A 14814-nucleotide genomic window follows, 5' to 3' on the forward strand; every position below is an offset into this window, starting at 1 on the left:
TAGAGTTTATTTCCGGTTATAATTTTTTGTTGAGTTTGCGTGTGCTTGCGCATCACCATACAATCAGCGCTTACGTTTACATTTACTTCTCGTGGTCTACAAGAAAACTCCTCCACCATCAGTGCCCGGAACCGGAAGCCCATAACGCAAAATGCTGTTCTATCCCTTTACGCCAAAATTTCTTCTAGTGAAGTGCGTTTTTTGTTGGGTGAGATTATTATCCTTGCATGCGTTCAACTTCACGCTAATACCCATCGGCAAAAGACTGGAAATTCTAACTTCAACAACGACTGTTCCAGTAATGTCCACAGAATATTCGGATAAAAGTATTGAAGACCTTCTTGGTAGTAAGTTGCACACGACGCTGACAAAATTAATTTTTAAAAAAGGATTAATACTGTGATCGTATCGATGCATACTCGTACTTGTACAGATTGCAGTATGTTGATATTCCAAATGCTGAAACAATTATAGCAATGCAGCGAATGCACTACTTGAAGTACTGCAATTAGCTTACGAGGAAAACGACGGTACTATTATAAGCCACATCTGTCCAATTCAAATTTTGTCGCTCAGAAATAAAGCGAGGGGTTTTAAGTGGAATTCCTATTCCGACTATGTATCCTCTGCAACCCAGCAGCACTATCACTCCTGTTACGGACCCCGGTGACCTTCTCGCGCAGTCCCCGAACCAAAAAGGCAGTGAACGCTTAGAATACTTCAACAGAGAATCAGCCAGTAAGCCAGCCCATCTGCTTGTCGCTAACCCCAAAGAGGCACATTCCGACAGCATGGAACCGATGGCCAGCAACTCGGTTTTCAACCGCTATGTACCGTTATCTCCAAATCCGATCTCGGGAAAATCTCCTGCACAGTTTTCGGCTGGACAGCCCAATTATAGCCCCGCCCAGTTTATGCCGGAGAAGGATAGTTCTGCTTCGTTGTTATCGAAATTCCAAGCCTTAGGACAACCGGGATTACTGAATACATTGAATATTACGTTCACTTCCGGTCAGAATAAAATGAACGGCGCTCAAAGCAACGCACTCTCCAAGGATCCTGCTACACCGTTGTTTGGAAATACCAACTTTTTTAGTCCTCTCCAGACAGAAGTATCGCGGAATCCATTCGGAAATGCCTTTATGGCATTTAATGGAGCCGGTGCGAAACCGGCTATTACCACCGTAAATCGTGATAAATGGGACGGCAGCTCCGCGAGTGATGGTTTAATCTGGAAGAATCTTTTTGACAGGACTATATCTAATACTGTCGAAGAAGAACCGAATACTTTACACATTGCAAACCATAATCCTAACTGTAACACGAAAGCATGATGGGTCACAGCTGCATTTTGCAGTATGTAATTTGATGTGAATTATTGAGTGCATAATTGTATTAGGCACAATTGCTGGAATTTTATTATCTGGTAAAAATATGTTTTTAAGTGAGCAGAGTTTTCATTATAAGCACAGTCTTATGCTTAGAGTTGTGATGCAAGAGGTGTAATGCAGTCTTCTAACAAATCATTACGAGTACGAAGTAGTTTTATAAATGTTAAACCGTAATCACAGGGCGCCATATTTTTTGTCAGTTGTACTGTCTCAAGTCTTCTACACAAGCGCAGCTAGCTTATTCGAACGAACTTGGTTAGTTCCAAAAAAATTCTTAGCATGGGAAAAGCATCGAAACACTTAATTTGGAAAAGCATCTGGAAGAGCGTAATAAAAATCGAGCTTTACCGGTAAAATCCACAATAATATCACAGACTGACAGTGACTGATACACAAGCACGCACATAACAACACAGCGATTCTTACAGTGGAATAAAGCGCAAAGCATGAGCATACTGTTTTTCAATCTGCGAGATTTTAAACTGAACACGCAACAGCCATTTTTGCAGCGGTTCACGAGATCTTTTGTAATCCTGACTAGCAGAAGTACTGGGTGACATTGGCACACTCGCAGTTGTTTGGACAGTTTCCAGGGTACGAAAACGCATTCGCACGGCCAAAGGGAGCTAAAAAATAATCCATACAGTGTTTCGCGACTTGTTATTCTCGTCGTTTCTCTCGTGGTTACCGGTAAACAAAAATACGTATTTAATCAAACATCATTATTAAGCACAGCATCTGCGAGATTATTAGTACTTATTATGGTTAGAAGTACACACAGCCAACAAAAGAAAACAGAAACCATAAAACAAACTGTGCTTTAATCGACATTGTGTTGTACAGGTACATTAGAGCATACGCATTAATTATAACTTTGCAACTAATTCATACAATCACATGTACCTGGGATTCTGGTGGCAGAAGGACACCAACCCACATCGGCAACAACTGAAATCAAAAACGTTGTAAGTACGCTTTGCAAGACAGCAGATTTACCGATATCCTGGATTAAGCAGGAAGTGTCACACCGAACCAACCTTATTTAGCAGAACGGAATTACACTCTTTCAGATGTTCCATCATAGCCAGAAAATTTATACCAACGATTTCTGCTAACTGCAAAGTGAATTATATCTTGTATAAGTTGTGCAAAACGGGAAAATTGTAATGTAAGCATCGCCATTTCGCCACTTACATTTTTAGAATGCGAAACGAGTTGTAACACGGCCGGTGTGACCTTTGTCCAAAAGCTGAACAACGAGCTCGTAGCGGTGGTTGCATCTTCGGCTGTATCATCACTTTCCGTTGGAAATATCGATGCTGACAGCTCGCAGTATACAGTCCACAATTCGCACAATGTGAATGCATGGGATAGGGATCCCATTCGTTCTAGCGAGTTTTGAGAGGACTGCAGAAAGAATTACGCCGTTAAAACCACAAACCAAAATTAGCAAGATATCTGCTTAATTCATACTTGTGACTGCTCAGCGAAACAAGATAAAATCAGCAGGACTCTGTCGGCAAAGCAGGAATACAGCGTGAACGGGAACAACTGGAACGGCACAACTTCTTCGTCATGTGGCGCCGGCGGCGGAATGGTGATCATTGTTTCCAAAGCTCCCAATAACAGCCATGACAGAAGCCGAATATGAATAACACAATCTTCGAAATCTTTGTTTCTAGTAAAAACATTTTGTCTTCAATAGTTGACATGTTTTAAATAATTCTGAGGACTAAAAGATGGAAAAGCACTAAAAGTTTTTCAGTGCTTTTTCATCGTCAATGCGCCTTTATAAGAAAGATCACTTGTGTCCTTTAGTTAGCAAACGCAACTTACCCTTGTTGTACTCCGGTTGATGGATTCAACAACCAAGGAAAAAATTTCTGCAACACTTTAGTATCGCGCGCACTTTCCCTGATAATTTCAAAGGCAGCAACTTGGGCTAAACCGGCTTTAATACTGCCACCGGAAGTGTCATCATTGAACATAAAACCTGGAGCTCCACCGTCATGTTGCTGTAATGTATAAAAATTAAGCAATCAGTAATAAAGGTACTTGCTAAATTTCTGCTCTTCCGCGTTCGTACTCGCAGGTTATTAATTGCATGAAGGTCCGATAAGAACTCAATCACTTCCATCAAGTTTTCTCGCAGGCATTGGCTAATTTGTAGCTCCGGCTGCAGCAGAAAGTGGGCATTTTCAATGGTTTTTGCTCATTAATTCTTCGGTTTGTCATAAGCAAAATTCACCTTTTTGCCATTATGGAAGACGCTGTCAAACTCGTGCGTGGAAAAATGAAACTCCCCTTCACTCAGATCCTGAACCGCAGACGAAACTAATATAACCAAGTTGTTTTCCGGCATTGGTTTTCGAAACTTGATTGCATCCAGTAACGTCTCCGCCACGACTCGGGCTAGTTGGATTTTCTCTCGCTCCTATAAACAAAATAAAAAAATTACTTTGCCAAGAGCGAACTGAGAAAACGCTATGCAACCATAAATATATGGAGCTTGTAATTTCACTCAGCTTAGGCAGCACAGAACGGACGTATTTTTTCAATTTATAGCACGTATTGTACATAATGTCCTTACTCGGAAATGCGCCCTGAAACATAGTCCGCAGATGTCTTTAATGTCGATCAAAGATGGCACTTGATTCGAGCGCAAAATTTGTCGGAAAAGACGGCTAACTGGCTCCATAATGTTCTGCACAAATAAAAATAAGACAACCATGAGTGGTCGATTCGAACTCACCGACGATTCTGCATAAAGTATAGATATGGGTCCTGTAATAATGTCAGGTACATAAACGCTAGAGCAACCATATTCGGTCGTCGAATAATCAACAAATACAACGAGAACACGAAACCGATCTTACCTTGTTGGCGTGCATGCCGGGAATTCGCAGGACATACTGCAGCAGTTTTGCTAGCACCCGCGCATTACCGACATATCCATCTGGAATCCGGCGAAGAAATTTGTCGAAATGATCAATCACAGAACCCCAACTGGACAACGGGACTTCCAATGGTAGAAACTCCATGTACACACAGATGTTGGCAATGATAATTTGGATATCATGGGAACTGGGAAAATCTTTTGCGGAATAACATGTTTCAAGGCAATGTTGTAGCGGAACTAGCGCATTGAACTCTTCGCAATCCGATAAGGACGACGCGACAATCTCCAATAGCATGGAACCCGGGAGTCGAGACAGGAACAACACCGGGAACAGGCGACTGGGTCCCAGCTGAATTGCCATTACACGCACAAATTGCCGGATCGTAGTCAACAAATTTCCCGGAGTAAATACACTCTGCCTAAAAACGGTAGGATACCATATATTATTACAAACATTAGTTTGAAACGTGACCTTTCTTACCCGAAATTTTGCCACGAATATCGCAAATGCGTCGCCGCACTAAAAATGGATAAACTCATATGTTTAAATTCGGTATTAAAACCCAAGAGTAGCTTTAACTTATAGAAGAGTAGCTCTATACAGATACGCTCAAGAACGCAGAAAGCGAAAAAAGCCCATTAACAAGCACTTACAGCTTAAACAAAACCGATTGTCATAAGATGAAGATTTGCGCTTATTGACTAATTTTATACGACGTAATATATGCAATAATAATATAACTTCTATGTTATTCTTTAAACCGTCATTTTAAAAAAAGTTATTATCGCCGTACCAAACCAAGGCTTCAAGAATATCCAGTAACAAAGGAGTGGCCAGCGCCGGATGCCTTCGGATCAGCGCCTCTAGGCACAAAATGCTCCAACTGATATCGTCTTCCCTTAAACTGTGCACCGTCTCCCCACAGTTCGGACATTTCCTGTTAAACAACGTATTATGGGACGGTAGCGGAGGCAGCGACACGATCTTTTCCGTTTCCCCACTTTCGGTGGTTAACGGCGTCTGCTTTAATGCCACCGCGAAAATATGACTCATAGCATCCCTTCTACGCGGTGTCTGGGCTTCCGGTGGCGGTTGTGAGCCTTCATTCTCATCGCCTTCTTCGCTCAGGATGGCCGACAGTGGCCGACGAAACTTAAAGCGATCCTCCTTAGTTAGCGGTGTACACACCAGTTTTCGGGGGCGGGTGACGGGGTACGAGCGGCTCTGATACGTCCGGGTGATTTGCCGGGCCAAATCCGGGAGGGGCTCTTTCGTCTTCACCACCCGCGCTTCCCCGACTTCGATGGCCCCGTCTTGGTCAGCGCCAGGCGGTAAAGGTTGGCTGTGGGCAATGTTCTCTTTTTGGAGCCCGGTAGTGGGTGTTGTAGTGGTCGTGCTGGATCGAATCACGACATCCGGCATTGGGGCGCCAGAGTAAGTGGCACCGAGTGGAGACTCGTACATGGGTCCGATTCGTTTGACAACATACGTCGCTGTTGTGGTTTTCGTCCATTTTTTAAGTTTCTGAATTTGCACCACGTCGTTCTCTAAAATGGTGACCTTTGTGGACGCTTCCATGGAGTTACCATCCGGATCGAATTCTTGCGTCTGGGCAACTAACTTTTGTGTGTCCTACAAAATTTCAAATTTTTTAACAAAAAATGCAAATCATTTTCGTGATTTATTCAACAACAACGCAATAGTGCCGGCGCCAGGGAGCAACGAAATAGCTTGACAACATTTGACCTTTAAGCAGCGCTTGAGCGAATTACCGTACCTTAAATGCAGACCGGGATTGTGAAGTTTGTTCAATACAATCCGACAAAATTTTCGAGTACGGCTCATTTGGATCCCGCGGCGTCTCATCCGTTCCCGTGGCTTTTTGTGTGCCATGCAGAGTTATTTCTCTGTAAATCAGATCCGGTGGCGGGGCGTTCTTGATTGCTTCGGTTAACTTGCCGATCAACTCCGTCGCTGCGGACATATCCGGCACGTCCTTCGAACTGGATGGACTGAAAGGTGTTTTCGAATCGGAAGCGCCTCGTGATGCGCTATCGTCCGCAGAATCCTGACTGCTGTCGAAACTGAGCGGGTGGCGCCGGGAATCGCCTTCACTTCTCCCTCCTGAATCCGCACTCGGTTCGGATATCAGCGGCACGGCTGATTCACTAAACTGACTGCGGTCTTTCGAGCGACCGTCCTTGAGCAAATCTTCCGATTTGTCATCCTGTGTTGCACGCCAGCCCGATTCCCGTCCATCGATATCGGAGATGAAGGAACTCTTTTTGCTCAAGTGACCCTGTGACTGTGCTGATTCGTAATTGCAAATATGACCCAGCGAGCGGACACTGTTGATGCACAGCAGAATCAAACGCTGTATATTTTGCTGCTCTAAAACATCCTCACTTCCATACTACAAAATATAACACAAAACCATTTTTATGACCACAAAAGCTTCGTACAGTTTCACCTGATTATCGATGTATTTTTACCTTAAAAATTAAGATAAAAAGGCTTTTCATCCAGAAAAGCCGGCAGTGTGGCGGTAAATAGGACAAATTTCTTCCGAAGCTGGATATTCGGCTGGAAAATGCCACTTCGTTTTGTGATGTCGTGCAATAGCCCAGCAAAGCCACGGCAATGTTTAAAATGGCCCCGCCGCATCGGACGTTGCTGTCCAGAACTTCCGGCAACGATGCCAGGAAAGCAAAAAACGAGGTTGAGAATCTCAGGTCTTTCACTAAAACTGTGAAGTTTCCGCCTTCATTGTGGTAGCCCAAAAAATAATTAAATTTTAGGAGCGTCTGCCGGCGCACTTCCAGTTCCATGGATTCCATAGTTTCCGTCGTAGCAACTGGTGTTCTGTTGATAAAACATGCGTTGATCTGAGGGAAATTTCAACCAAAATCAGCAAAACTGAGATACAGATTCGCGATATAGTTTTTCTGGTTGTGTATTACTACACTTTTTATTGCCTTTATATGCTCAGTACTTGTTAGCGTTATTGGAAAAGCCTAAAAGTTCAGCCGTCGTTTACTAGACGTATAACTTCAAATGAACGAAAAAAATCGAATGACTCTTAATTTTTTAGTGTCGTGTACCTGGTCAGATACTTCATAAATGTGTTAATCAAAGCGTAAAGCGGTGCCCGATCCAGTGTCGAGCCGGCTAATCCATTGACAGCCTTGTAGATTCTCGACGGATAACTGGTTTCTTCCTCTGTAAAATCTTTCCAGTGATCGGCTGGAAAAGTTGTCGTAGCACCAGTTCGCGGTTTGCGCACAGAAATTGGTTCCAATGGTGTGGACAAGTCCGGTGTCGGGAAAAACTGCGACTCAGTTCTGGGAGTGAGTTCGCCGGTGGCCGGGCTGGACAACAACGCCCTATGATTCGGATTGGTCAGTTTTCCGCGAACAACAATGGCCTTCATATCCTTGGATGTCCGGATGGCACGTCGCACTTGAACAATCTTCTCTCGGCGCGCTTCCGGTGTCATGGTAGCACGACCTTTTAAACAAGCGGTACTTATTAATCTCAGAACAGCATCGTCGAAACATGTAGAATTTTCACTAAAAATAAGAAACCCAGTGTCTTTACTAATTTTTAAAAATACGTATGTACTCTGTAGGCTTATAGAGACGTGTCTTCGTAGAAAGTAATATTGTACAAATTCGATATCCATTGCTGATTGCAGCAAATTTCACTGTGTGGAAAAAAGTAAAAAATATCACATTCACTGTCAATCTCGTCTGCGCTCCCGTCCCACCTTTCATGTCGTCCAAAGTGTATCCCAGATCATGTAGCTCCATTTCGGCTTCCAAGCAGAGCGTATCAAAGCAGTCATGGAAAAACTGCCATGAAAAGGTTTCGTTAACCGAAAGCGCATTGGATAAATGGAGAATCCGCTGCAGAATAGTTGGACGATCATCGATAACAAGGGCATAATGCGTCTGCATGCACTTCATCAAAAACTCCACCGACGACCGCTTTAAGCACTTTATCCACAAACCAGCTGCTTCCGCCACCACCGCTTCTTCATCAAACATACTGGCAATTAGATGACAAAACCCGTTTGCCAAAACGCTATGGAGATTGTTCAGTAATTCGTTGGCACTATCCACAAACCGGAACAGGATGCATGTCTTAACCACTGTAAAATTGGTTTGGGTATCAACTCATGGTGTCATTATAAGCAAGAAAACATCTACAGGGCTGAATAACAAAACATGCAACCTTTTTTCCTGAGGAAGACCTTCAACTGCCCATGAAACATGCATCTGACAGCCAACTGAACCACATGTCAAAAGCTTTATTGCCTTTACCGGCAGAAAACCTTATAGTCCAAGCATCATTCAGGAAATGATCATCCAGTATGTTCCAAAATACTTCCGTGCCAGATCCTAAAGAAGCGCAGTGAGCTATCAGCGGCAGCACTTCCGATGCCAGATAATCTCGTTCATGCCCGATAATCTTCCAATAAATCGGTATCAGAATGTTTTCCTGTGCCCAGATCAGAAAGCCTCGTGCTTCTTTGACCGCGCTGGATAAAGCGTGACCTTCCAGACAAATGATTTTAATAGATCGAACAATGTCACACAGTAGGCTCTGATCCGAATATACGGTGACCAACTGCAAATATATTAATGTCATTAACAGAAATATGTCTTGTCCAATGACCAACACAAATTCCATAAAGCGTACTTACCGCTGCTACTGCAGCTACTGTACCTTGGCCAAAATTATGATTTAATGCATAAATCTTACTTTTGATAATCCGTATAGAAGCTGTAGTTCATATGGTAGTTCCGACAACAAGAATTTGAATTTTCCTTGTGTGGTATGCCAGAATCCAAAATCATCACTAGAAAACCAAGTTCCGCGACCGGTCACTTCGTCGATGGATTTCGGTTCCGCTGCTGTGCACGCCGCCATTCCTACATAGCATGAAAAATCTGTGGCCGCTTGATCAGCATGGTAACGTATCAGCGTGTTGCATACAGTAATCAGCATATATGTAACAATCTGTAGTATTAAACGGCAGCTGAATCTGAGACGCACGCGTATATACTCGTACATAAGTATTTAAATACTGCGCGGAGCCAGTGTAATTAATCTTCACATTTTCATAAAGGTAAAAGAGGAATTAATTTTGTACACGAATACGATCCGAAGATACGAGTATAAAGGCCTATTCGTACTCGTGTCAATAGTACTTAATAAATATTATAATGATAGTTGTGTTTTCTGTACCGGTGTCTTCGTCTGTTAGCGTGACTGCCCGCACGATAACGGGAGCAATCTTTTCGGCTTGTGTCAAGTCGAAACTGGACGTTTCTTCGTTCATCAGGGAAATCTGTTCCTCTCTGGCATGCAACATATGGGGCGCGAACAGAGTGGGGGTGTTTTGCAATTCTCTCAACGATCCAGTATTTGGGTCATAAAATCGCGTGATATCAGATGCACGGCTAGACTGCGGCTTCAGTTCAGACACCGAAGATAATTCACTGCGCACGGAGTGAACATCCGATCTGGTGCGCTGTTGCATAAAAACAATCAAACAAACCATTATTTTTACAGTACAGCAGCTTTGAAAAATGTATACAATCATAAACTGACCACCGTATCCAATAGTTTACGATCGAATCAATTACTATATTATTACAGACTTACGATATACATAATTTTAGAGACACAACAAAAACTATTTTTAAGGCTAATAGCAACCATATTTACCACGGTTCCGGGTGGACTAAAATCTGTATCTTTCTGTGAAGACGACGATGCACCAGCGTCGAAGTCCGATCCGTGAATATTTCGCAATGAAAAAATCCTATCCAGAAGTTTATGCGACAGTTTAAACCATAATGCCGGGTAGTACGTGCTGTCGTTGCGGTGCTGAGCGGTTGTTTGGTCTTCAGTCAGTTGCTCGTTGACCTTTCCGTGCCAAGGGGATGCAATCATTCGCGTTAACAGCAACATTGTTCGCACTCGCAGATATTCCCAGCCAACTTCTTGAAAGTTTTGTGCAGCTTCAAGCTACCAAATAGAATGCATAAAGACTTTGGAGTATTGCCGATTAAACCGAAATCTAAACAGTAAGTATTGTGGAAAACCCGTATCGTTCTACAGTCAAACATTAAATAAAAGATTCTAAAGCTGTAACTGAAAAGTGCGTACTCTGCGTATTATCGCATACCTGATGACAGAGCACGTCTAGCATAACAACAAAACACGGTAGGGTGCTATCAGCTTCTGGTGAATCGGGTTCTGGTGTGTCACCGACCGCGGAGGGTGCCCTTGACAGAGCCGCGTCTCCCGCTTTCCGCTTGGGTCGCAAAGTATTTTCCAAGATTAATGCATCAGTTGCGTGCTGGAAATGCTCCAGGAGCAGTCTTATGGGGACAACGATCTTATAATTGCACAGTACTTGCAACCACACTAAGGCTTTGTACGCCTGCGGGATGCTGCCGCTCCGTAGTCGGTTAAATATGAAGCTGTAGGTTTCTTCCAGATTGAATGGCATCAGTGACATTTCTGTGTCTAACAGCTTTCTATGAAAAATTACTTATCGTAAATCTTAATTAAACACTATTAATTTCATACAATAATTGCTTTTACTTACAGTAGGAGCTTTGAATACCCTTTGACATCGGTTTTCGGGTTTTCATGATTTTTCAGATTTCTTAACCAGACCGGCATCACCTCCACCCAAACGCGAATGTCCACAATGTCATACGATGCCAAACATAGTAGTATCTGCAGACTTTCGTACACATCCTGGACTTGGTATGGTAACCTGTCATAGTTCATCGTGTAATACTTAATTTCGTGAAAACCAAAGTGCATAAACAGCTCTAAAATATGCAATATGATACACAAAAATAAAATAAATTTTATCAGAAATAATGAGCCACCATCAAATGATAACTTGTATAGAATGGTATCAATAAAGGTGCAAGGATGTTAATGATAAAGTGATCGAATTGTAGATCCAAGACATAAAAAATTGACAATCAAACATAATTTGACTCTGTACTTGTAACTTACAGTGCAGCGTCCTTGATGCCGGCTTGATCTGCCAAACAAACCACCACAACTTGTGGATTTTCCGCAGACAATTTTTTAATCCAGGGACATATATAGCGTTGTTTCAAATGTTCTAATCGTCGACTAAGATGGTCATCCCGAATTGCGGACGTCGAGTGCAGCCATTTCAGGCATGCATCCACAAGGAAGCGCAGAAAATTCTATTCAAAATACAACACGAAATTAATTTTACATGCTACAGAAACAGATATATACTCCTGGAAATATGTACATATCGCATTGCTTGATGATAGACCAAAAGAAAAATACTCTTGGTGGACAAAACGAAACGACTTACTTCCGGTATCGGGGTTTGCGATGCCAGCACTTCTCGAAGCAACCACACTCCATAAATTGTGTAAGCTTTTAGATCCTCCAAGGGAAAATCTAAGGTCCACGAGTTATCCTCCTCAATGACACTAGCCGGTAACTGGTATGTTGTGCCGGTGGTGGGGCGTTTCTCTTTTTCAGTTCCGCAGTTTTTCATTAACCTGCAAAAGGGTAATTATTTTCAGAGTAAAAATGTGCGCATATTATACGAACAATACTCGCCAATTTACGAGTACATAGCAGTACTTACTTAATAATTGCGTCAATGAGGTACTGACTGTATAACAGTCGCTCATCCTTCATAGGTACGAAACATTGGCGGTTATGCAGTTTTCCGGTATCGTTTTGATGCAGAAGATTGGAACATTCTCGGCACAATCGGAAGGGCTTAAATGAGTTTAACTTTCCACATTCCCATGAACAACAAATAGTGTAGACTGTCTTTCTGTTGGATCCACAGCGCTGCAAAAACGACTACATATATTCTGAAATGTCTCCTATAAATCGTTCAACTTTCGATGCATTCAGGATTAAAAATTTCCTATTATTTTAAAGAACTGAAGCTAGTAAAACGCGCACGCTGCATCCGGCAGTCTTACCTGATTTTCGCATCTGACCGAGGGACGTTTCAAGCGCCCAAGATTGAAACACCTGAGCGCCGGTATTTTTTGCCGCCGCTTCTGGAATTCCGCACCGATGACACCGTCATCTTCACTTGTGCCGACTACACCAACAAATCCCTCTTCTTCCGCAACATCGATGATCGTTGCTCCGGCACTGCTGGTACCTAAAAAAGCAATTAAAACCGCATTGTTAGCATTTTATAATCGTCTGAGGGAGATCAGTTACTTACTAAAGTCATTTTGTGCTGGTGCGTAGGTCTCTTCTCCCGCAGGCACTAAATGCGGGAACAGATAAAACAATATCCGAACGGAATAAACTTTTGATCGAACCGATCCATAAGCAATTAACATTAGCAAGTCTTCCGACAGATTCGGCTTAGCTTTCATAAGCGTTTCCACCATCAGCAAATGCAGTTCTAAAAACACAAACAACAATCTAATTCTTCATCAAACAAATACTATCACAAAATAATCTTCTGCACTATGTATGGGTAAGCACCGAGTGCATCGTTATTTGTAAATTGTAATCCCTATAGAAAATTTAAGTCAGATTTGTTGTACCTTGATCATTGATGTGTTCGAATACCGTGCTCATCATAGACGCTGCGTATAAAGGTTCTCTTTGTGTTTCTGAAGCGTTAAGAATGGCATAATACCCTGTAATCAAATTAATATCTCACAGAGTTTATTAATAAATTGTGCCAATAAATTTTGTATGTATAATCCATTCTTACGACTAAAGACGTCAGATTTGCAGTTCAAAATCACCGCATCATAAAACTTTTCGTTACCATACATATCCTGGTAATGTAGGGTGATTCACATGATTATCATTTTGTAAAATTTTTACCGGTGACGAAAGGTATAAAGCAATCACAAACTGCTACGATGAGCCGGCGATGCATTTGCGATGGGAATGCGGCAATACATGAAATACATAAAAAAGGCAAATCTTCAATTTTCTCAGGATCCAGAAATATCAAGATCGCGGAGATCGTGCTCAGAACAGCTTCGGCAAAATCTAAAGCAATAAAACATAGTCATAAACATTCAAACCGTATGAAAAATTATTATGTAGCACAAAATGCACTGTCAGAAAAATAATGCAGACGAATTTATTATCTTAAAACGCATGACAGCGTACTATATTGTACAGTACAAAGCGGTAAAGATTTAACCAATCTTATTTACCGTTACCTATCTCCTGCATAACAAGCTTTGTTCTATCAGCTACATCATACCAGATTCTTTAAAAAAACATCCAAAATATTGCAAAATTGTGACTTGAATACACGGCAATCGAAATTTTAAATTTGAATTGGTTACAATGAAACCGTGTGTTGCTTACAATTAGTACAAAAGCGTAAAAGTAGAAATATTCCTGAACTAGTGACATGTTGTAAATTTAATGAGTGCAGCAAAAACTTTTAGTGTCCTGAAAGGCATTTAGAGGGTTACCAATGGCGCCGGTATTGATTAACTGAATATCGTCGGCCAAACTCTGGAGTGCATGATACAGCCCGTTATAGTCCAAATCCGGAAATATCGTTTGCCTAAGTTTTTCGTTTTGCGGGGCAGGCGACAAAAGCTGATCCAGAACTTCGCTCGATAGTTCTCTTGTCATCCTGAAAACAATTCGGAAAACTATAGAAAAAATAATTCCTGCAGCACATAACTTACTTACATTAATCTGTCACATAAAGCTAGAGAAATTTACAACGGATGTTTTGCCCAGTATTCGTAAAGATGTTTCATTAAACACTTTACATGCAGTACAATTTATTATGCCGAACACGTGTGATGAATGGAAAGAGCCTGAGTATTCTGAAGTCATAAAATAATAAAACTTACGAATTCAGGGTGTGTGAGAAGTATTTGAGCGTGGTGGCAACATCGATGCCCGATGGCTGCGCACCACTTCCGGCGTTGATCCGCAAATGAATGTCCCGCAGATTTTTTATCTTGGTATTGACTAGCCAGAAAACAAACCTCACAGTTACATCAAAATCAATTTTAGAAAACGAAAGAAGATGCTACAAATTACAATATAATGGGCGTATGTAGATACAGTATCAGTAATTTCACTTACAAGTTGCAGCTCTGGTAGCCATTGTAGTCTGAATTTGTTTCGCTTCTTTTGCGAATAAAAATGATCAGCGCTGGGAATATGTCTTGGACCGATCACTCCCGCACAGAGCCGCTTGCAGTTACGTATTTATCACGCCATTTGTGAGGTATTTTTGTCGAAATGAAGTTTAGGTTCTACTGGTATCCTAACCAGTAAGAACTTTATCCATCCTTTTTGCAAGATGTGGCTAATGACGAGAAAATCACAACTGTTAACTGCACGCTGGGACTTGTGAGTTTGCGTTAAGAGATCGATACGTCTGCAATATGATTCTCTGCAAAAAATACGAACATCTGTGTAAAATTCAGAAACGTGCTGACAGTCGAGCAGTCTGGGCCAGATTCCGTAAACTCCCG

General features: G+C 42.0%; 1 protein-coding gene across 1 annotated transcript; it reads right to left on the reverse strand.

The window, feature by feature from the left end:
* Nucleotides 1-1578: 1578 nt before the first annotated feature.
* LOC129581789 (protein unc-79 homolog) lies at nt 1579-14768 on the reverse strand. Its single transcript, XM_055473025.1, has 32 exons — nt 14420-14768; nt 14182-14302; nt 13789-13955; nt 13181-13351; nt 12892-12987; nt 12561-12746; nt 12307-12494; nt 11958-12169; nt 11676-11868; nt 11339-11538; nt 10914-11087; nt 10488-10842; nt 10025-10327; nt 9542-9827; nt 9056-9225; nt 8614-8920; nt 8058-8441; nt 7393-7798; nt 6784-7153; nt 6069-6704; nt 5085-5923; nt 4772-4810; nt 4268-4709; nt 3982-4095; nt 3640-3825; nt 3478-3567; nt 3228-3406; nt 2865-3069; nt 2586-2798; nt 2429-2506; nt 2295-2339; nt 1579-2017 (listed from the first exon to the last, which is right to left on the reverse strand). The coding sequence occupies exons 1-32, from the start codon at nt 14439-14441 to the stop codon at nt 1814-1816; spliced, it is 7581 nt and encodes a 2526-aa protein (XP_055329000.1). The 5' UTR covers nt 14442-14768; the 3' UTR covers nt 1579-1813.
* Between the last annotated feature and the right edge of the window lie 46 nt (nt 14769-14814).

This window comes from Paramacrobiotus metropolitanus, unplaced genomic scaffold (assembly GCF_019649055.1).
Source record: "Paramacrobiotus metropolitanus isolate TYO unplaced genomic scaffold, Prichtersi_v1.0 Parri_scaffold0000006, whole genome shotgun sequence".
Classification (NCBI taxonomy): domain Eukaryota; kingdom Metazoa; phylum Tardigrada; class Eutardigrada; order Parachela; family Macrobiotidae; genus Paramacrobiotus; species Paramacrobiotus metropolitanus.

What these genes read in the sequence shown, in the direction of transcription:
- LOC129581789 (XM_055473025.1), bottom strand. Translation starts at nt 14,441, where the DNA reads ATGGCTACCAGAGCTGCAACTT. An exon ending in AATCAATACCGGCGCCATTG is followed by an intron (nt 13,352 to 13,788) that starts GTAACCCTCTAA and finishes TTATTGCTTTAG; the next exon opens with ATTTTGCCGAAGCTGTTCTG. An exon ending in CTTTATACCTTTCGTCACCG is followed by an intron (nt 12,988 to 13,180) that starts GTAAAAATTTTA and finishes ATTTGATTACAG; the next exon opens with GGTATTATGCCATTCTTAAC.